Source organism: Erithacus rubecula (genome assembly GCF_903797595.1).
Source record: "Erithacus rubecula genome assembly, chromosome: 10".
NCBI classification, from domain to species: domain Eukaryota; kingdom Metazoa; phylum Chordata; class Aves; order Passeriformes; family Muscicapidae; genus Erithacus; species Erithacus rubecula.
Window position 1 is genome coordinate 26,226,495 of NC_136662.1, and position 23,848 is coordinate 26,250,342.

General features: G+C 38.5%; 1 protein-coding gene across 6 annotated transcripts in view; it reads right to left on the reverse strand.

The window, feature by feature from the left end:
- Positions 1-23,848, reverse strand: part of DNM3 (dynamin 3) — a 168,933-nt gene that overhangs the window by 100,914 nt on the left and 44,171 nt on the right. For all 6 annotated transcript variants that reach the window (XR_013775250.1, XM_079313623.1, XM_079313622.1 and 3 more), the window contains one exon: positions 19,003-19,116. Coding sequence is in view for 5 of the 6 variants with exons in the window: in XM_079313623.1 (XP_079169749.1) it covers positions 19,003-19,116 (114 nt within the window). In the remaining variant the exon portion in view is untranslated. The remainder of the gene's footprint in view (positions 1-19,002; positions 19,117-23,848) is intronic.

Genomic DNA, 23,848 nt, shown 5'->3' on the forward strand with positions numbered 1-23,848 from the left:
TGTTTTTAGACAGATCTGGTCTACAAGGTACAAAATCTGAAAACCTTCTTCCTCTGTGCATTAGAGACTAACACATCTAGCAACAATTTAAAAACTTGATGACATAATCCAGAAAAAACATAGAGAGGTATTGGAAAAAGATATTGTACTACAAAGTCTTTTGGGTTTTTTTTTTAATACATGCACCAGATATGTAAACTTTATTAGCTGTAAAGAAGTTCAGTACCATCAGGCTTGTGCAACCTGCTTGTGTGGAGAGTTTCAGAGGCATACTTAGGCATCTCAAGCATATATAGTCATCATTTTCCTGGCTCTCTCTTAATTTTACCCTTTTAACTGTATTTTCAGGTCTCTGAATGATGTTTGTGAATGATATGCCAAGCAACATTAAAATGCATAAAATTGCTGCTTCTTCTGTATTTTCCACATTTCCCATGTGACACCCAATACAAGGCAATATTTTGGTCCAGTGCTCAACCAAAAAAATGCTTTTGTAAGGCTTTAGGAAAAGACATGTTTAATAAACACACCTTGCAGCTGGAGTAAAATATGACAGAAGGTCTCTTGGGGAATCAAAAGCAGAGCTGTCCACTTCATCCCTAAACTTTAGACAGTCTTCAGAATATCCTGAGATTTGCATATCACAAAGGGAGCCACTGCAGAGATGTGAAATGTGAGCAGGGCAAGCTGACCTTGGGTGTTACCTATGGAAGCAGCCAGAAGGGGCTGTGGGTGGTTGTTGGTTGTTTTGGAGGTTTTGTTTTTCAATCAAGACCAGATCCTCAGGAGGTTAAGTGTTACACATGAAAGGCTTGGATAAAATATTTGCTATGTTAGGTTGAAGTACTCAGTTGGACAGCAGAGGGGGTAATTCTGTACATCCAAGGAAAAACCATTTCATCAGCAAAAGGAAGGCCTGGGATGAAGCTGTGGACACTGTCATGAAAGAAACAGATCAATATGCAGTGATGGTTGCTGTCAGTGAGAGACCACAGAGCACTGATCAGCATTGCAAGAACATGAAAGGAGAGAAGAGTCATGAACCATCCCCCAGAAAAACATAATGAAGCAGTAACAGGGACTTCAAAGAATGAACACTTCCTTTTGGGGTTCTGTACTGCAAAGGTGAAGTTACTGCTGTGATTTCAAACAGTTCTAGGGAGAGGAAAGATCTTTCTGATCTCTGAAGAGAGTGAACCAAGTGGCATCAATGGAGGTGTTTGTCATGACCAATACTTTTAAAGCATCCCCTCTATCTAACATGATCCACAAGGAAAGGAGCTTCAACTCTTCAAAAGCTCTCCACAGTTTCTCACATGACCCCATCTCTCAAACTTTCAGTAAACTGCTTCGTTTGTCTGAAACTAACACAGGCATTTGAAAACACTCAGTAATTTGAGAAAAGGAAATGACTATGAACATAACAAGACTGAACTTTCATTTTACTAAACTACTGCTTAGCAGCTACAGTGAATTTAGGCAGTTGCATATTGTAAAACACTAAGAAATATCTACCAGGCCAACACCAGGGCTCACAGGTTTTTAGAACACATCTTGTCTCAACTGCTAAGAGAACATTAGTAAAATCACAATAAACATATATAAAGTGAAGGCAACGCACCAAAACTTTATTTGTAAAGCAGACAGGTGGAGTAAATAACAGTGAAAGTCTGTTAGTAGCTCAGCTTTATCAGAATTTTAGACTGATAAATCATCCCTTGGTTAATTAAAAACAACCAACACATAGTGTATGAAGGTAGGACACTATCACTCTTTTGGCTCCAGAATCTCAAGCAACAAAAATTTCTGTTTCTTTTAATTGGGAGATACATAGAGAGGCAATGAGGAATTTTGAAACCTCTCTTCCTCGGCGACACTGATTAAAATAAGCAACTAAAATACTAGGGACAATGTAACAAAAATTGTAACATTCTGTTGATCTGTTAACTTTGTTTCCAACATCTTCAAGAAACATATTTAACATTTTCAGGAGGTTGTAAGTTACGCCTGAGAGCACTATCATCACCAGTTCATATGAAAAGTTTGAAGAAATCAGATCTCAAAATCTCTGGGCAATCAAAAGGCTTTTAAGTTAGTCCTTAATTCTAATGTGAATGCTTATATCTACATAATTAACTCAGACATCAAGAGTAGGAGATTACATCTTCATACCTGCAGAAAAAGACACAACTACTCCTTGGATTTAGATTTCATAAACGAGGAGGAGTTGCTCTGTTATGGATTTCATGGAGCTGCAGCAATGCAGCTGTGACAGTCACCTCTCCTCAGAGTTCACACTCCTGCACAGCCAAATGACAGATTGCTGCATCCAGCCTCAGGAAGGGAACTCAGGGTTTCACATTCCACAACCTGGCTCTTTAGTGTTAAGCCTTTATCAAAAGCAAGCAACCTATGAATAAATTATGTTATGAACAGAAGTTTTGGCAAGACAAAGACGACAATTCACGCAGCAGTTAATATAAAGGGAGGATAATAGTCCTGCCAAAGACAATAAATACTAGAAGAAATGGCTTTCAGTTTTAGAGGCCCTGAGCAATATTGCTGGTGTTCATTTTAAGATCTGCTTCTACAACACAATTCCCTAAAGATTCTTAAATATGAAAAGGATGGATGTTTTTGTTTTGGGATCATTCACAATGTTGGAATTGCAAACCACAGGCTTGAACTGAGGTGAGAGTTAACATCACTTCACCACTAATTTCTTTCAACTGCATCCTTCTCTTTCTTGATCTCCCTTCCCCCCACTAAAAAAATCTCCAGGCATTACTATCGAAAATATACTCATGTAATAAATCATGTATTTGCTCTCACGTGACTGGTATTCATTAGAGTCAAAGATCTCCAAGATCTGCCCCCAGAGTGTATTATGTTACTGAAACATAGAAATAGCTGCAACACAAAGTTTTGCCAGAAAAAAAAAAAAAAACCCACAAAAGTAACAACAAACTGTCTCTCAGTTGGGCAGAAGAAAGAATGTTCATAAAAATATTTCGGAGGGGTAAATCAAACCCCAAAGTCTAATTAGACAAAACCAGCAGTTTAAACCAACAAGACACAGGATTTTTAACTAGAAACTTCTAGAAGTATACACTTCTTTCAGTCACCCAGGCAGTCCTCTTTTCAAGGGGAATTTTTTCTAGAGCAGAATGGAAAAAGAAACACAAACCACTACAAGTTTATCCACTATATATCCTGGCTTTCGTTAAGCAGTAAACAACAGGCTCCTACATTCCCTCAAATGCACCCCCATACTGTGCAGTTATTTAGCCTTACTGAATGCTACAATCACTTTGTAGCAGAAGTGACATCTCCTGTGAGAGAGGCAATGCTATTCCAGTGATGTGGTAACCTGACTGAAACATTTGAGCCTGAGTGGGGAAAAGGAACACTCGATTCAGCTGCACATCTGGGTTTTATAAAGGGTCCAAAAGCTTAACATTAATGTGCTTCAGGGCTAAAACACAGTTGAGATCACAGAAGTCAAGAATGAGGACAGTGTTAATCCAGGCCATATCATGCTCTTCACCACTGCTCTGAAAATTAACTTAGCTCAGCTAATTTTGCATCCCCACTAATTGTGTGTTGTGTATGAGTAAGCAATGACTAAGGAAATGTCAAAGCTATTCCATATCCTGTTCTTTTCCTGAAGAAAAACATGACAGGCAGAGAGGATACCTCCCATTAAGGCCACAACAATTCAACAAGGCAGCTATTTTTTTTCAGCAGGAATGAAATAACCTATATGCAATCTAAACACTGCCAGTCATTATAATCACTTGTTACCATTGTGCTAAGCACATGTGGCTCCCCCAAACCAATCTACCACCCAAATAACACCTTAGATATTCAAATATATGTAATACATAATAACTTCATATTTTTATATATTATATTAGATATGAGCATGAGTGCATACACACAATTTAAACTGAAAAATGCACAGTGAGCTCAAAGTCAGCTGTACATGAAAATACCTGCTTTGTACTACACTGGTTCTTTTCCAGTGTCTCAGATTACTCATTGAAAAACCTTGACCACTGGCTAGAAGGGCAGAAAAAATATTGAACAATACAGACCAGAAAGTGATGCACATATTACAACCAGGGTGAATATAACCAGACTGCTGAAGAGGTAAAAAAGAAGTGGCATCAATATTGAACCTCCTGTTGGGTTCCTTCCAGCTGTGAGGACAGAAATCAGCAGTGACTCTCTATAGGTGTCCACCTCAGAGGTGCTGAATTGTGCCCTGCACACCAAAGGTAAAGGAAACACAGGCTCCTGAACGTGGTTGTTATGAATTTCATCTCAGAAAGAGCTGGACTGAGCCCCTCTAGCTCTGCCTTCTCCCCATTTGTGTCTTTCCCATAAACCTGAACAAAGTTTGAGACAAAGCACATGAGCAGAAATGTGGAATTGGGCAGAGAAAGGTGAAAGAGTAGATACCCTAAAGCATCCAAACTATATGTCTGATGGGAAGGGAGAGGACAGGGGGATAAGTGATAAGGCATAGAGAAAGGAAAGAGGACTGGGAACAGGGAATACAGTGTTTAGAGACTGTGGTTTTCACCAGTCCATTATGTGCTACATGAACTACACAACAGAGGGGCATTAGGCTGGAACATTATCCAGAGCTGTACTAAACTAATTTATAAAAGATCAAATCACTGACTGCAATACTGAGGCCAGACTGCCTGGAAAACTGTGCAGCACAAAGATGTGGCTCTGAGCAGTCCTATAACCTTCACAGAGGGGTCCCACCCAAAGGGGGCTTCAGCTAGCACTGCCAAACTCCTGCCAGCCTCACAGTCTTTCCAGACACCACGAATGATGCTAAAAACAACACATGAGGATGATGGTACAAGCTGAAAATGAGCACCACACTTCAATAGCATGTTCTCATAACAATGGGCACAGCTACTTAAAAGCACAAATCATGCCTACATGCATTGGCCAGAAGCAACAATATTGCTACGGGACACATTTTCTTTTTGTAAATTTAAAATTAAAAGAATGAGTCTGATTGCAGTGGAAGACCAAGAAACAACAGGATTGCAGGACTGCATTAGGCCTTGCCCATAAATGATATTCATTAACAGAAAGGTCACAAACTTAAAAACAAGAAACAGATATTCTCACCTCCTGCGCTGCTGCTTCCTCCCCCCTCACCTCTTCTGTCCCTATATTATCCTTATCTTCCTTCTTTCATCCATGCCCCAAGAATTCTGCATAGAAGTGAACACAACTGAGACTGATTGCATTTGTTCACTCTCACTGGCATTTAATTCTCTACTCACTTTGTTCACTCAGCTCCAAAATAGACCCTGGAGGTAGTTTTGCAGGGGTTTTTTTGCTCTGATGACAACGACAGCCTGTTCATACTGTTGCCTGTATCCTATGCTACTTATTTTTAATCCTTTTATATCATTATTAACTCATTGAGTGCCAAAAAGGGTTAATCTTTGCTGCTGGATGTGCAAAAACAGCTGCAGCAAATCATGGCAGACTACCTTCTCTTTGAGAATTTCAAAAATAGCTATGTACAATTGCTTGCTATTATTTCAACTCATTTATCAGCTGCAGACATCCCACATACTCTTCTGGAGTTCCCTGGATCATATCTAGTGCTTTTACAAAGCAAAGATATGAAATATTTGAAAGAAGGACACTTACTACAGTAACTTCTTAATGCAGAAATGCACACTAATGGCAGTTCAGTCACTTCACCGTGTAAATGCAGTCTGGGATGTCTTACAAACAAGAACCACACAGCTCCTGTGCTACCCACACACCTCATGACCATTTCAAAGGTGTCCATCCCATTCACTGCAAAGAATGGCCTGGCACTACACTGCTGTCTGCCAGGAAAAGAAAACAATCCAGCAGAAATACAGCCCTCTTCTATTTCATAGTGCTCCTCCAAATAAGCATTAATGAAGAAGTTGGACTTGTCAAAATCTTTACTTTCCTCCAAGTTAAAAATCAAAGAATATTGTCAGCTTGTGGAAAATAATTTAATCACGGGGCTGAGTTCATAGGCATGGCAGGAACGTCAGCATGACGATAAACTCATGAAAAATGAAAGTTTATCACTGCTTTTGGAAGGAACTTTCTATAAACTATGGGCAACAGTTTATTATTGATACTGACTAAGTGGAGATTACTGCAACCATGAAAGCAGCCTGCCATGCTGCTGCTGTGATGGCTGAAAGCACAGGACAGTCTCGGAAGCTGACTGGAAGCAGTTCAAATCCCACTGTAGAGATGGGGAGCTATTTAGTGAAAGATTTCAAATACTTCAAGTCTAGTCTCAATTTGGTATCAGAAGGAATGGAAATGTCAATGGCTTTTTGGGCCTATTCCTTTACAAACAGAAATCAAGTGGAAGAAGAGGGATTTGGTCTAAACATCTAACACAGATGCGTATAAGCAGCTGAGCAGCCCTTAGGAAAGAAAGAAAAAGTGCATTAGCTTTGCACTATATTAGAGGTTTTCCCCAACAAGCAACTTCCTGGGCTCCCAGAACAACCCACAGCGCCTGTTCTTCTCCTTTATTCCTTTGAAGCTCTGCTTTTGCCAGGAAACAAAACTCACAGGGAACAAATTTCCAGTCCGCAGTGTGGGGAACTATTCTGGTTCTATTTAACCATCTCGGGAAAAACTCACAGACTAATGCTGCTGCGCTTGGCAGCAAGACTCCAAACTTCACATCCCTCAGCACTAAACCTGCTTGGTTCATTAATGTTTTGCCTTCTGTTTTATCCAGCCTACATCCCTTACTGCTGGTATGGAAAGAAGATCCCTGGAACGCTGTCTTTTCTTGACAACATAATTTCTTGCTCTTGGTGGAGCATGCAATAATTAATCTCTGACAGTTGCTCACTGGGGAAAATCTGACTACTCTACTGAGGGTCCCACTCACAAAAATCACTCCTCAGTCTTTCCAAAATTGCATTCTTCTTCCACAAGGCAAATGGCAAGTGGGGATACTATAAAAACGCCAGCCCCTACACATGCAGTGATGGACAAGGAGCCCTCCTGGTTTATCCATGGTGTGCCCTTCTTACAGTTCTATCTTCAAAAGCCCTTGCCCACCAACTCACTCTAACACACTTGTTGCTGGTTTTAAGACAGTGAAGCACACATCACATTAAATCTCTCCAAACCTTTGCCTCTGCTAATTAAACAAGAAGCCCCAGCTCTGCTTGGACACACGTTAGACCTTGTCACCCAAATGCAGAGCTGGCCAATGCACCTTCTGAAACAGACACTCAGTGCTTGGCCTGCCACCACCACAAAGCAGCCTGAAGGTCACTTTTCCTTTTCATTGGACTGAGACCCTAATTTCAATTCCCCAGCAGCCAAGTTTGTTGCATTCACTCTCCCTGAAGTGAGAGCTCTGCAACCTGCCCTGTGCACACCTCTAGGAGATATGGCTCTCTCAGAATCTGCTGGCACCTAGGAAGAACCAAATCATGCAGAACTTATTTAGGACACCAGAGCTCACAGCACATGTTTAGATTTACATACATTCCTGTCCAGGAAGTTGGTGGAGATCTGCCTCTCAAGATACTGATATTTGCCTCAGAATTCCAGGCAGAAAAAGAACTGCTGGGACCAATTCCATGCAGTGCATATACAGACCCAGACACAATCACCTCCAGATTCAATTTGAGAAGACCTAACTTGTTCTGTTAACTGTTGTGTTAGACTATGGGTTAAGGGAGATTTTTAAAAAGGAAAAAAAAAAAAAAAAACCCACACAACAAAATCAATCTAAGTACAACACTTAGATTCAGCAGAACGAGTAACAAAGGAAAAAAATTTACCGGAGAACAAGGCTGGTTGCCTGTGGGGAGAATATCTTAAAATCTACGGTAAAGTCATAGTTGGCAAAATTCAATAGATCTGGTAAACATCAAAGATAAAATTCAGCAGAATAATTCCACCAAGCACCATTAAAAGAAAAATGGGACCAGCAGGGTTACCAGTGAAAAACAATGCCAGGCCTAATAGCACTGATCTACCAGAAGCAATTTATTATGACACCAGAAATAGCTATTTTCACAGTGGATGCTTGAAATGAAAACTTTAAAGCTTCTTTAAGTCTTGAGCTATAGCAAAGTATTCAACCAGCCAGCCAAAATAGCTGAAGGGAAATAGGAAGGCCACATGTGGAACTAATTACTCATGTAGAGGCTATGACAAAGAACATTTCTCCAGACTTTTCATGGGGGCTTCACTTTCAGGAAGTAACTCTAATTACTGTTCAAGTCTCGGCAGCCTGCATGCCGCTGACAGTTCCAAGAAAAAATGAACCTATTTGCCCTTTTCTTGGTCTGAAATGCCAAAATAGAAAAGCACAACTAGAGTCATTAAAAAGAAAGAAAATAAGCACTGGCTTATTACACCAGCTTCCCGAGCAGAATCCTTTTTATAAATTCGGTTTTTCAGTCTTCACAAAAGAGCAAATTCTGCGTCTACATTAACTCGCTCTCTGTTGGCTGCAGTGAAACTGTACATCTTGACTTTTTACAGCTTTTCCATACTGGGGCCCACTTCCTGCCCAGTTGAAGAAAAAAATCTGGCCTGAAGATGAAATGACTGCTTAACATTACACTAAAACATCTGGTACCATTTTATACACAGACCCATGTCTGAGAGCAGGCAATTCTAGCGGTCTCACCAGCGGCACAGTGCATACCCAAACCTCCCCAGGGTGACATCATCCCATATATGGACTCTCAGGCCCAGCCCTCCCCCTTTTCCTGGTCCTAAATTCATTGCCAGATCCCCAGTCTGCTGCAAATGTGCCACGTCAAGACTGGAAATCACAGCACTTCAGTGTGTTTCAGTGAGTGCTGCAGAGTGTGAGCGAGAGCCGAGCACAACCCGTGATGCAGGAAGGCAGTTTTTCCCCGAGACTAAAAGAGGATTTAAAATAAATAAATAGACGCGTCCGGAGATCCTGCTCCGTCGCCCCAGTGTTCAGACTACCTGTTCAGGACAATGCTGTTGTACAGTAGTCTGCACATTGGTTAGACTGGGCAAGGCAAAGCGGCGGCGTGGACTTTTGGGGACGCAAGTTGCTCTTGCCAAGGAGAAGACACTCATTGCTCCTTTCAGATCTCATATCCAGTATTTTTCTTCACAGGTTTTGCACACTAGGGAATAAGAAACGCTAAGGGACACTGTGAAAAAGGAGGACTGCAGAATAAAGCGGGGAAGACATTCTGGTAAGGCCTACTTTGGAAGAACACCTGGCCTATGACCTGGCGAACCTAGGTGACTCCCCTCCCCCCTTCCTCCAGTCATCACTGCAAGAAAGATGGAGCTCTGATGGTGCACTAAAAGCCATGCAAGAAATGAGAGAGGTATATTGCCTAGAGGTACACTGCCTAGAAAAGTGTACAACAGTAAAGCTAAAGTCGGTCATTTTCTTTTTGATTAAATTTTTTTTAATTTAAAATAAAGCTTTTTTTCCCCCACAAACTAAAAAGGTAAATTTAATTTTTTTTTACTTGTAGCTCTCAGTATAAATATTTAAGAAGTATATATTTTTTTTCTTAGGCTTGCTAGAAGTATGTGTTCTGAATAGCTCCTGTTGTGATCTATGGTCTGAAGATCAATTTTTAAAAAATTACTTTTGCTTAAAGTAATAAAATACTAGAAAAGAATGCATGAATAATATTTTAAATTATTGTATAATATATTATATCACCTCTGGGAAAAATGTACTTAGTTTTTTATATGCAGTTGAAACTTCTTTGCAAGTAACTTATGCTAGATGTGCTAATGAAAACTGGGAGGGAAACCATAGAAAAACTGACTACTCCATGCTAAGCTGCTGCCATGTAGAATACAAAACTTTTGATTGTCAGAAAAAATTACCTTTTAAAGTTCAGGATGTGATGGGGGGGAAAAAAAAATCAATAAATAAAAGGGAAGAAAGAGCTTTCCTACCCGATACCTGGCTGGACATTACATGGGAGTGATCAGGACCGATTGATTGTTGCCGCTCTCATGTGTACTTTGAATCGCTGATAATTCTTCTACCATTCAAAATGATAAGTTACTTTGTCCTGAATCCCACTGATAAAAATGGAATTTGTAAACCAATGCAGAAGTTTGCTTTGGTGAATTTCCAGCTGTCCTAGTAGGGGAAAAAAACCCTCAGGCTGAATGAAATCCCCACGGACAAAATAATACAAAAAGTCTGGGCTGCAATTTGATACCAGCCGAAGTCCAGAGTCAGCTCCCCTAAAGTTAACAGTTGTAACAAACTACTGCAACTGGAAAAAAAAAAAAAAAAAAATCCCACCTATATGGTGCTCATTATTGCCAGGAAGGCTTGGAATAGCTGTACTGCAAAAAGAATTAGCATAAATATGCAGCCATTAGTATTATAACCAGCCGATTTTGCAGAATGTGTGCTGTATTTTAGACAGCCCTCATGCTATACTTAAAAAAAAAACAAACCAAAAAAAAACCCCTGTATAATATGCTGACCTTTTCCATTGCTCCTTTGATAATCAATAGAGGAGCTATTGGGGAGAACTGGTCATGGAGTGTTGGTGTGATGGTGCCTGGACTGGCTGCCTTAAAGCTTACAAAACAAGGACTAGCACTGTCATTTCATTTCCCTCTGCCTCCCAGCAAAACTTTTCTTTTGACCAAAACCCTCTTTTTTAATGTATAGATACACTTGTAAGCTTTTTTTGCAGAAGATTATTTTTCTGATTAATTTAGTGGGGCTTAATCCATTATAGTACAAGTAGATGCAATTTTTTATTTCTCGTTCTATTTTAAAGTGGAGTTACAACACACAGTTAAATGTGGTTATTAAGAGAAAATCTGAAGCAGCAGGAAGAAATTAAAGGAATGGAACTAGAGTCAAACTGGCATTAATATTTCTCAATCTCTACATACAATTGCTGTCTTAGGCTTAGCAAATCTGAAAAGTTTTACGACTTAGATTTTGCTTAAGCGGTAGAAAAATGTTTCCCCATCTTGTTAAGAAATTCACTCAGTTTTGCTTTCAAGGGGATATATTAATTTGCAAATTTTTTTTTCTCTAATGCTTATTTGCAAAGCTACTTCTTTTTTTTTTAAATTCTAGAAATTAAGGAAGGAAATACTGTTATCCAGGGAATAATAGGCTCTCCATGAAAACAGTGTTGCAGATAGCCTGTGTTAACTTTTGCTAAATAAGCAAGGACGATGGAAACATATGGAACGAGTGTTTCTCTTATCTCTAGTCCACTATTTGCATTAATCTTTATTTTAAATGACCTTTCTGGATTTAGGAAGTGATTCCCCTCCCATACACCCATGACTCTTCAAAGTTACATTTTTAGACTGTAAGGCTGAGATCGAGGAGGCCCCCTTGGCATGGGGCTTGGAAAGGAGGCGGGGGGGGAAATGCAGAGTGCAAAGCAGCAGATATGGAAAGAAAGGCTCTATTGTTAGCAATGAATAAGGAAGTATATCGACCTCAGCTCAGTAATCAAAACATTTTCAAAGTGAATTAAATGATTCTGTGGCTCTTAAAACACTGCTGGTTTAGTTGAAACAATTTCTAGTTGATCACAGTCACAGAGAAGAGATTTCAATAGTTATAAAACAAAATGCTTTAAACATGCATGTCAACAAACACAAATAAGCTGCATATAAATATTTCAAGAGAAAAAAAACCCAAAAACCAAAATATCAAATATTACTTTTTGTAATGAATTAAAAAAAAATAGCAGGACTCAATGAAGACTAATCATGGTGAGAGTTCTCTAAAGCCAGGACGATACCAATGCTTAAGCCCATTGTATGAACTGATACATATGACCATAAAATGCACATTAAGGCCAGTAGGAACGTTTAAATAGGTGAGTGTTTCAATATAGTAGACTTTCTTTCATCTTTAGAGAGTGCATTGTTTTTTAAGTGCACTCAAAAATAATTAAATAGGGAAAAGGAACAAAATAATTCAAACCTTTTCTAACGATTCCTTTAATGTTAAAAATAAAAGGAACAGAGAGAGAAGAGTGGGGGAAAGTCAGTTAACTTTACAGAAATAAATATAGATCAAACAGGTATCCAAATGTGAAAAAAACTAGTTACTTTTTAAAAAAAAACCATGTCATTTGCCATCTTTCAGCCTTGTCATTAAGCTGTGTGTTGTCTCCTGTACTCCTATTGCCAATTTCAGTGCATCTGTATTTTCAGAGCATAAAGACACTGCCACCCTCCCCACGCTCTTTGCCCCCCTTCCTGTACTATCACTGTGTCTCCAGACCACCCAAGTATCATTTCTAGATGGAAAATATTATAACCAAAATAGTAAAATACCTGCATCAAAATTCCAGGCTTCCATATAGAATTCATTATAATCTTTCCATCAAAAATTGTTAAGCAGATAGGAAAATGAAAAGCCCTAAACTTTAATATGTTGTGTTTTTTAAACAACAGATTTTAATCAAGAGCATAACTTTACTTTTACTTGCAAAAGGCTTTGCTTCCTCAACTGTACTTTATTTAGGAAAAAAAAATCATAATTGAAATACTATTAAGGGTCAGGTTTTAAAACTACAAAAAGACAGGAAATGCCACAGTTAAGAATGAAACTTTCCTAAATTATTCTGCTGTAGCTCTGTACTGTATTTTACACAGCATTGCAAAGTAGTATCTAAAAATAACAGCCTTGCCTTAAATAAAGAGTCCTGATCACTACTGGAGGGAATACGTATTTCAATTCAGTTTCCAAGGTACCATTATTTAAAGTGAGGTCCTTAACATAAGTTTCTGTAAATATAATACTGGCAATCATGAGATATTTTTTTTTTTTTTTATTACAAGTATTCTAAAATATTCTCAAGCCCTTTCCTGACTCAGTGTGTCAACCAGACACAGCACACAAAAATGTTAAGCCCTTTCAGCAAGTTAGCTACAAACTCAAGGAATTTCAGTTTTTAAATAAAAATCAGGTGGAGATATTAATCTAGTCATGTCTACTAGCATCCAGTGAATTAACTGAAGGGAAAACAAACTTGTCTCTGCTGAGATGTAAAGCTTTTTGCTGATTCTTTGATCAATTCTCCTTGTGTACAGTTAGTAGAAAGACGGCACAAAGTTTCCACTTACGATTTCCCTCCCAGCACAATCTCCCTGATGTTTGTTAATAGAAAACCTATTCTAGAAAATTAATACTTCTGCTATTCCAATATTCTGTGCTATAGGTTGCCAATGATTTTGGCTATATAATTCTTTGTTATTTCAAGAAGGATCCATAACACAGAAAGTGAGACCTAATTTTCTTCCAGACTAAAGATTTTTCATTTCTTTGGTAACTACATGCAGGAGTTAAATCTGATTAAATCTATTAAACAATTAGTGTATTATTTTTATTTTTAAAATACTTCTAATTTTCCACTTCTGTTTGTCTTCAAAATGGTAAAGCGGGTAGGAAGAAATGTCAACTTAAAGCATAGTCTTAAAATTTTACTTTGAGCTACAAAAATTTAAGTTAGTGTTTTATAAAGACAAAGTATTTAACGCATTGGAATTAATTTTTCAGGTCTGAATTATTTAGCTGTGTTTTGTGGTTGATTCATTTATCTAAGACATTTTATTCCACCTTGTTAGGCTCAAGGAAAATTTTATTCGTATAACTGATAAACTTAACTTGTATAGTCAATTTGTACATTAACTAAAATGCATATTATTCTATACGGCAAAATTATCTGAGACAGAACCCCTGAATAATGCCATATTGATTTATCATGAAATATCAAACCTCAGCACTATCCCCACCTTTAATCTCTGGTAATTTACAATCAGTTTTCAGGCTGGATTTAAAATTGTTTGGCTGCTATTCTGAATGGGATATGTCTGAGAAGGATTTGAAAGCACAAGCTTGTTGCTTACCTATGGTGGCACTAGCGAGCAACAGAGATTCAAGAACACCCTTACAAACCAAAAGTATTTAATCTGGAGAGAAAATTAATACAATTATTCTTTTCCTCTTTAAATTTCCAGTGGGTTTTATACCTTCTGAAACAATACCCCAGTGAAGTTGCAAATGTCACAACAAAGTTGGATTGCTGTTTGTACTCTGTATAGAGAAAATTCAGCAAAGCAGCACATCTTGTGATGTGAAATGATGCTATTTGCATGCTTTTGATCTCTAGTATAGTCCATATTTAACTGAAAAAAACTTACTGAAGTTTAAGGAAGTTAATTAATTTTGTCAGAAAATACAGATTTTGAGACAAAGTAAAATTTAAATAATATGCTAACCAAAATACTGGAAGGAATATAATACATGTACAGCTACCATATATTAGCAAAATGGATACAAAATGCAACCAGTTTTCTTTCCAGCACATTCCCTACAATGGGGTTAATGTGCAAGTGGCGGCCTCCATTTACACAGCAAGATTTTTATTTTTAACATCCCAGATTATTGTACTTATCTTCTCCTAGAAAATATGCACTGTATAAACATATCCTTTATCTTGAACTTCAGTATTTCTGTGCTTCCATGAAGAGTAAAACCATCTGGTTAAATTACTATGTGCAAGTACAATATGCAGGCAAAACCCTGTATGAATTACATGTAAAATAAACCGTGGCTTTGGTGCTTTTTGCTTTTCCAAATGTTCAGCGTGAGCAGTCTGTTGAAATCACATCCCTGATGTGTGTCAGCACAATGCTAACTCATGTACCCAGCTTCTTTTCTGAATAAAATCAAGTTCTGTTCTTGTTCTGCAGCTGCCAATGTTTGAAAGTTTAATTGTGTTATGTGTGTTCCCCCCAACAAACACCCCCAAAGTGGACTGGCACACAGTGTTGCACAGCAGCGGCGATGGCTCCAAGGGACTGGCTGGACGGAGTTGTCATGTGTCTGCCTGTCTACACTTGCTGTGCAGAACATCCTCTCACCTGTACAGCAGGCACAGACAGGCAGTCGCATGACAACCCAGCCTGAGGGACAGCCGCCAGTGGGACCCCACTGACAGCCCAGAGCATCTGCAGCACCAGCTCCAGCCAAGAGTCGCTCTGGACCTCAGACGGCCCGTCAGTCACCAAGCCCACAGTCAAAGCAGCACTGCCTGTGAAGTACAATAAAACCCACTGCTGAAATTCTTACTGTGCTTCCTATAGTACTCTTTTCCTAGTTGTACTCATGAGCTCACTAACAGTAGGTTTGATTTATCCACAGCCATGTTCTGTCCTCCTGTTTGCTTCCCAGGCATCGCTCGATTCTTGCTGTACAAAACTCCCTGACATTCCTGCTTGCCACAGGAGCCAAGAGCAGCTTATTGTGTAGCAAGTTCATTCTATAAACACACACAATGCCAGACTTTACTTTAGAGTAACTTCTCCCTTGTCCACTCTCCCACCTCCTCACTTACTTTTGTAAATTCGCTCTCAAATCTCACATGATTTTACAACTGAGAACAAACAGTGAAATTATAATACAAACTGTGAAATTATAATACAGACTGGACATTAACAATAATATAATTTACTATTGAAACAGAATGGAAATATTTTATTTGGAAATAAGACTAAAGGGGATTTTCCCCCATCAATGTAAATTTCACATTTTTAGAAATTCTAATCTTAGAGTCCAGCTTGGCATCCTTTGCACAGCAGTAATGCCAGTGAAATCTCTGGATGCTTTAGAAAGAATAATAAAATCACATTCTGTGACCATGCACTGTGACAATGTTACACCACTTTAAAAAAAGCATCCATATCTTTACAGGTTTTTTATTCACAAGTTAGAATGACATTCCACATTCCCAAAGACCATTTCATCCCAATGCAGAACTGTCTAATTCACAAACTTCAGATTTGAAAGTTAACTCTCAAATGTACCTTAGTTAATGCTACTTAACAAAACAGTAACAACTGAGAGCTAAAATGCTTAGATTTAATAATTTGTGTGTAGGTGTCCCTTACAATGCTTCAGCTAGGATTACATGGAGTACTCTATGAAAAAAATCTGTATTTGTAAGGTCACTGAGTGTGCTGATCTTACACTTGTTTACAGCAGCCTCAAAGCCAGTACATAGCATTTCCCTTGCTTGGTTTTTAAGTAGAAAAGCACAAAATCATGGCATTGGTCACACAGCAAAGTTACAAACAGAAACCACTGCATGCAGGATCAGAAACTAATCCACCTCACTTCTCACAGAACTGATATTGTAACTGCTTTAAGCACACCATTCAAACATCAACCCTGCATTTCCATAACTACATGTCTAAAAAGCATTCTTAGGCACTGAATCCCTCTCATCAGGAATAAAATTCTGCTGTATGTCTGATAGCAACAAAACCCAGTGAAGAAACCCACTGTTTCTTTTCTGATACTGGTATCATACAGCCAAATCTGAAATCTTTTGCCAAAGCAACTTGCTTCTAAATGCATTACACTGTGGATTTATCACTTATAAAGCTGCACCTCACAAAGGAATTTACATCCTCCTAACGGCACTAGCAAGCCACCACTAGTGATTTTGATCTCAGAGCAAATTCCAGCCTGGAAAAGAGGCTCAGCTTACACTAGAGGGGGTACACAGCCCTGGAGGCCCCCAGCAGGCACGGGAGCTTTGCACAGCACATTGTCAGAGCTCTCTGGTACAAAGCTGCTGCAGCACTGGCTCCAGGCACAGAGGCACCAACTCCTCAGCATGGCAAGGGAAGCAAGGTGAGAGCTGCTCCTGCCCTAGCTGCCATGGAAAGGCTCCTGGCCAGCAGGAGCTGGGGGCTCTGAACTCCCCACGACCTCGCAGGGCACAGCCAGACACACAAACACAGGGATCACTTCTCACATCAGCAGACTGCACATCTCACTGCAGGAAACACCCCCCACAGCCACTCCAGCCAGCAGCTGAGGAGCCTTGCTGATTTTTCAGCCTTACTGAGAAGGTCCAGTACAAAAAATAAAAAAAAAATCATTTAAAAACACACAAACAAACCTTAACTTTATAAACTCTTTTCCAGGACAGAATAATTAAATTATACAGCTAATCTATATTTAAGGAGCAACTTCTTTCACCAGCAGAGCAAGGAATAGTACTCTGCTATTATCCTATGCTATTATCTTCTTACCACTCTATGAAATTCTGGAGTGACCTCCCATGGCCTGAATTAACCACTGACATTTTCATGACTCTCAAAACACAACTGTTCGGCAATTAAAAAACATTATCTTTAAATATGCATATGGAAATCACACAGTGGCCATATTAGCAAAATATTGTCAGCATATTATCAAAACTGGTTATTTTTAAAGTTGCACAGCTCAAGACATACCATTAGGATTTTCAGGAATTTTTATATTTCACACTAAACAAAAATCAGATTTAAAAAAGTAACACCAAAACTACCTAAAAAAATTGCCACAGTTCATCTTTGATGAACCTCCAATGGCTTGAGACAAAACACCCAGGTATGTTAATTTTACCACATTGTTTCTTTTTAGTTACAGTTGCCTTTATCTTACCTAACAAAGGTTATAGCAACTTCAAGATAGATCACAAAAAACAACAGCTTCAAATTTTTTAATTCATAAAGTCACTTCTGCACTTCTTTCAAATCATATTTCAGCAGTCTGAGAGTAAAATTTCCTCTCTTGACACCTGTCCCTTGGCTCCTCTCCTCTGCCTGCTTTTTCTGTTCCACTAAATTTGAATCCCTTTAAAACTTAAATAAAAGGGCAAGGGGCAAAATCTTCAAGATTAATCTAATTTGTCCCTCTGCCTTAAGGTATATCCCAAAACAGGAGGGAAAAATAATGATTTCTGAGCATCACAGTTCCCATGCTAAGCAGCATTACTGAAGGAATTCCACATCCTGGATTTGGAGGACTTGGGAGAGCTCTGCCTTGTGCACTGCAGACTCTCTCCCAGGGCTTCCAGAAAATCCACTGCAGTTAAATACCATGTTAGTTTAAACAGAATATGAATTTGCACAGTCCCCATCAATCTGTTTTGTTGGGAGCAACCTGTATTTTATAACTTAGACTAAGATGAAAAAATGGAGTGGTGTTTCAGAGCTCATTTAAAGCTTTCTCTTTACCTGTGCTTCTTCCATCCATTGAACTGGTCCACCCTAAAAAGCACTAATTTCTTGCTAAAAACATTTAATTAAAAAAAAACAAAATGGGGAGGGGGGACTCAAATAGGAAATACTAGGATTTTTTTAAATGTAGTCTGATTTTTCTACAAAAAACAATACAAACCTTCAAAAAACTCACAAAGGCTTTACCATAAATCTGATAGCACACAATCCTGTTTTAACCTTCAAAATACTGCTGGAGTCTTAGATAAAATGTATCATTACACACATTGTTGAAAAAGTCATTGAACAGAAAAGACAAACTGCCCAATAATACATTCAAAGTGAGAAACGTGGCTGTCCTTTTCTTTATTTTCATATTACTCACCTCAGATTTACTAATCATCCATGAAGGTGCATTTTTTGTCAAATTTGAAAATTCACACCAACCAGCTACAGAACCCTGCAGATGAGCTTTTCATCCTCTCAGAACATAAGACTGGAGAATAGCTGTTTTCATTAAATCAGTTGCTGCAGTTACTTTCAGAAGTAAATTTACCCAGATAATTTATAATCAATTTGTAGTAGATGTATAAGAGCAATCCAAGCAAGGATAGGACAATAAGCAGAATATTTCAAAGCAGCCTGGGATTTTTTTCCTTTTTCTTTTTTAAAGCAATGTGTGGAAATCACAGGAAGAGAAGAAAAGAAGTAAAACAAACAAAAATACCCCACATCACACCCTGTATTTGTTATCAGCATTTCAATAGAAGTCTTAGACAGCATCCTCCATGAACCAAACCACAAAATTAAAGAACACAAAATCTCTCAGTTCAAGTTGACACAAACTAAATATTTCCACTTGATATGAGATTATTAATACAGGGGTTCTCCCCAACAGAAAAAAAGTTCTTCATTCCTTACCTCATCATCTTTATACCAGGACAAGCTCTCTGCAGTCAGAACAAACCAGTATTCCTTGGATCCTCCTTTCATGATGCCAATGTTGTTGATGGTGAGCCAGCCTTTCCTGATGACCTATGCAGTCAGGTACAAGTTTAGTTCATTAATCACTTGACAGAGTTCTGCTGCTGCATTCATTCTTTTAAATAAAGAATTGCTAAATGAAATAACAACAGGTGCATTTTTTCAGTCTTTGGGAAGTTCAAGAGTTTTTGCAGTTTTCTAGCATTCAAAAAAATAAAAAAAGTAACAAAGTGAGTATAACATTTTCCAGTCTGAAGACTGGAGAAAGAGTAAAGCCTAACTGTTGTACTTACACCAAGTGTGAGTGTGTTAAGGATCATGAAAGCTTGAAGATATTTATTTGCTGTATATGAATACATTGTGAAAGTACACACAGCTTAATCTCTGACTACACTGTTCTAATTGGTGGTCATCTTGGTGGTCTAATTGTTAAGGGCATCTCTACAGGTGGATACCAGGAAAAGCACCTAAATTCTGGTAAAGTGACTGGCTTCTGACACTGGGAATTTTCAGAAGTAGTTGTATGGAGTGACAAAGGGGAGAGGTCTTCTAAAGCTAAGGTAAAATTAAGGCAGGAGGTCATAAGGAGAGGCATGTGAGAGCCATTTTCTTCTCATAGGGATAGAAGAGAGAAAGAAAAGAGGAAAAAAAAAAACCTTAGGCAACAATAAAAATCAGGGGGAAAATAGGTAAAGCAAAACTTTATAAAATAGATACAAGCCAAAGATGAAAGAAGAGATGGGAGCATACCTATAAATACTAACACCAGGAGGCTACATCATACACAGAGAAAGGGGGACAACAGAAACCTAAAATAAATGAGGGAACTCCACAGCAGAAGAGAATAACCATAAAAACTCATTTACAGGTGAGATAGAGGCTATTTTATTGGAACAGTCATTATTCTGTTATCCAATATAAATGAGAAAGCTAACATTCCTTCCTATCATGTTCTGAACAAGACAACAGAACCTTCCCAATCACAAATGTGAGGAACCTCAGCTCTTCTCCCCACAGCAACACCTTTCACTTGCCAATGGAATATTAAGATGGAAAAAAGTGTTCATCAAATGTGAGTTTCCTCTTGTACATAACAAATCTATGAGACCAGCATTCCTCTTACAGTAACTCCAATATCAACAACTCACCAAAAGACCATGGCTCACCATCTATTTTTTACCTATCTATATTCTTTGTCTCATCTATAAGATTTTCAGAATCAGAATTCACTCCTATTCAGCCTGGATGTTCATGTAAACAAAAAATAGCTTTGATTTTGCACAGGGTAAGGGACTGAACTATATTTGATAACTAAACCAAAGAAGTTGCACCTGAAAAGCAGGAAATTGTATTAGAAATGCACATAATTCATGAGAATCAGTTTCATTTCAAGGAAGATAAATGTGTTTTCACATTCACTACCAACCAGACCAGCAGAGTAAGAAAGGTCCTGATGATCCAAGTACAGGCTGTAAGTTTTCAGCCTATAAGAAAATTTCTAAGAAAGCATTGATTTGGTTCTGAAGCCACAGTAAGGGATGAGAGGACTGATCATGCTTCCTGTAAAAAGACTTAAGGGTATGACACAAGCATATTAGATGGAATAGCCTGTTCCATAAAAGTTTCTATAAAAGTGGGTAAGGACTTCTAATATTTGTGTGTATTGGGGAGAAAAAAACCCAAAAAAACTAAGTGGAGAGGGGCATTAGTGAAACAAGCACACATGGAATGCTTGCCTAAGTGAAAATTAAGGGAAACATTTGATAAGAGCTTGATTACCCATCTAATCCTCATTTTATTTTACAATGTTTATTGAAGTAAGTGTTGAACAGGAAACAAGTAACATGCAGATATAGCCAGTGAACTGGCCTTCAGGAAGCTGCCACAAGACAAATTGTAGAACCAAGCTAATTCTATGTTTCTTTCTGCATTGAACTATAAAAAAGCAAAGGGAAAAATAATTGGGAAAAAGCAACAAAATGAAGGTCCTCCATTCACCTGACCTTAGTTCTGCAGCAGGGGGGGCTACATTTGTGCAGCAGACTAAAGCCTTCACAGACCATGTGTACATGTTCCCATGCTATAAAGAAGTTGAAGTAAGAAATTGGGAGAGAGGATGCTGTTGAACCACATTGTCTGCAATTGAAAATGTCATGTTGCTCCATATAAAATTCAGACCTGCACACAGGAAGCCCAGGCCAACACCTGGTTTGAAGAAAAATGCTTTGGAGAATTATCTCAGGGAAGTTGAAAGATTTGAACACAGATGTCAGTGAAGATAAAGAGGTGGTTTCTAGAAGAAAACCAGGCAGGAACACCTAAGCAGGTGTTCAGCAACCTTACAGGTGATGAGCACTTCAAAGGGAAGGGAAGGAGCACTCTCTGCTTATTCCATCTTCTCCCTTACAATTACCACAGGCTCTGTAACAGCTTAATAAGAGTCCAATTTACTCAATTCAATAAGAAGACATTTGTGGTAGAGGGCTCAGAACAGACCAAGCTAACATTCTAAAAACTGAACTATACAAACCATTTAAGAAGCACTGAAGGTTTCAATATTACAAAGGTAGGAATTGTGTCATGCTCCAGTCCAACACATCTCCCCATAAATGTGCCACCATCACAGGGTGTGGACAGACACAAGCTGACTTGCTAGGACAATCCCTGGTCACTGTCTTGTAAAGTAAGGAATTTGCCAGTTGCTTCCTCAGAAATCCTGTGTGCTGAGGATTAGATCCAGCTGTCATTCTCACACAATCCTGCAGGAAGAGCAGCAATATTCTGGGGGTGTGTTTTTCATATAAAATTTCTATACCTGTTTATCTATACCCCTCTGGGAAAACAGCTTACTATGTTCTCTAAAATATCCCAGACTCTACAACAGGTCATAACAATCTAAAATACTAGGAGGCTGTTCCAGGGGACACCAAGAGGAAGAAGATGAGCTTGTGTACTAAGCCTCATGTCCTTTTCATTGAATTTTCCTGTATCCCAGGCACATTCTGTTAACTATAAAAAGCTACACTTACAGAATACTCAGCATCAGTTGGATGTAAAGGAGAGGGAGATGTTGAATCAAGGTGTAATGCAAGAAAAAGTGAGATTAAGGAACACAGTTTCACTTTACAGAGAAGCTGAATGACACCTTAAGACTCTGGCCAAATTCTCAATAAAAACCACAAACCCTCAAGCCATATTTCAGAAGTGCTCCTCCACAGGCAATAAGAAAGTAAGATTTTTCAAAGACACTTCTGAAGTTAAAAAAATTCTGATAAAGAGTTACTTTGGAGTTTTTTAAACCATTGTGTTAGCTTTGTTTTCAGCTTGAAAAATGAAAGCACTGTATTTCATTATTGTTCTCACTATTTCATTGCCTCATTGGGCTGTACCTAAGAGATGCATTTTACTATTTTCTATCATATTTCTAAATGTCATTCTGTGCAGAGAGGATGTTAGTGACATGAGCTGTGAACCTCAGGAAGGTGAAAAATATGGGCACAGCCAGAAGCTACTGGAGACAATATTCTGACCGGTAGCTGGACTCCATGCACAGGATGAACAAGAGATGACACAGTTCCTTCCTTCAGGATCCTGATACCTAATCTGGGTGACTGAAAAATGAAACTTAGAGCCTCTGAGTGCACATGAACAAGCCAGAAGGAAATTATTTTCTCATAGTTCAGCTGCACAAAATCCAAATCATATTTGTTGCTCTTATTCTCCACTGCTTTATGGATAAACAGGAAAGTAGGATTTGACACAATAAGCACATTTCAAGTATGGCTGCATGACTTTAATTGCATTAAATCAAATAAGGCATTTGTAAAAGAAATGTATTTAAAGAAATGGGACACACTCTGATTCTCTACAGAAGCATTTGAAGGAGGATTTCAAGATAAGTGAGATATATTAAATTGGGCAGAAGCACAAGTGTGAGAATCATGAGATTGGACACTCCCACAAGAACACAAGGAGCAGCACTTGTTAATGTAACACCATTAAAATTGGGTTGTGTAACTCCACTGAAATAATTCTGAACACAGACCACAACTCCCAGTACCACTCTATCTGCCAATCACTGTCATTACATCATGTGCTACTGAACAGTAAGCACACTGAGAGAATAAAATTTCCTTTTTTTAATATATATTCTTTTTAAGGGTGCCTCAGAGAGGGGAAACTTACTACAGAATTTCACTGTGATTTGCCAAATGTCCCAGCATAAACTGATCAGATCTGTTCTGATACTGAACACAACCAAGATCTTGTGACATTGCTTCCCTACAAACCACTGCACAATGTATTACACAACTTAAACTAGTGACAGTGGCTAAAGTCCCAAAAATATGTCTGCTTTTAAGAAAAATTTAGTCTTTACTGAAGCAAAGCTCTCAGGGGTAAAAAATTGAACTATGCTTCCAAATATAGCTAAACAGAGTCAAACATGAAGGGATATTAACCTAAAAATTAAATAGTCACAGGCCATTTAGAACAGCAATACTCCTCTAAACTTGATAATGTGAAAACTCAAAACTAGCAGGTCTCATGCTGCTAAATTTTTAAATATTTTTGAATGTGTTAGCTCACGGGCACCATCTCTTTCACAGAAATACTGACATTTCTTAACAGAACAGTTTTGTCATGATTTTTCACGACCACCTCACTGACCATGGCACAAGTCTCCATCTCCAGCTGGCTGCTTAAAAAAATTCTATAAACATTCTTTTCCTGGGCCATGCAAGATAACAGGATTTAAGTATATCTGAAGAAAAGAAACAGCAAA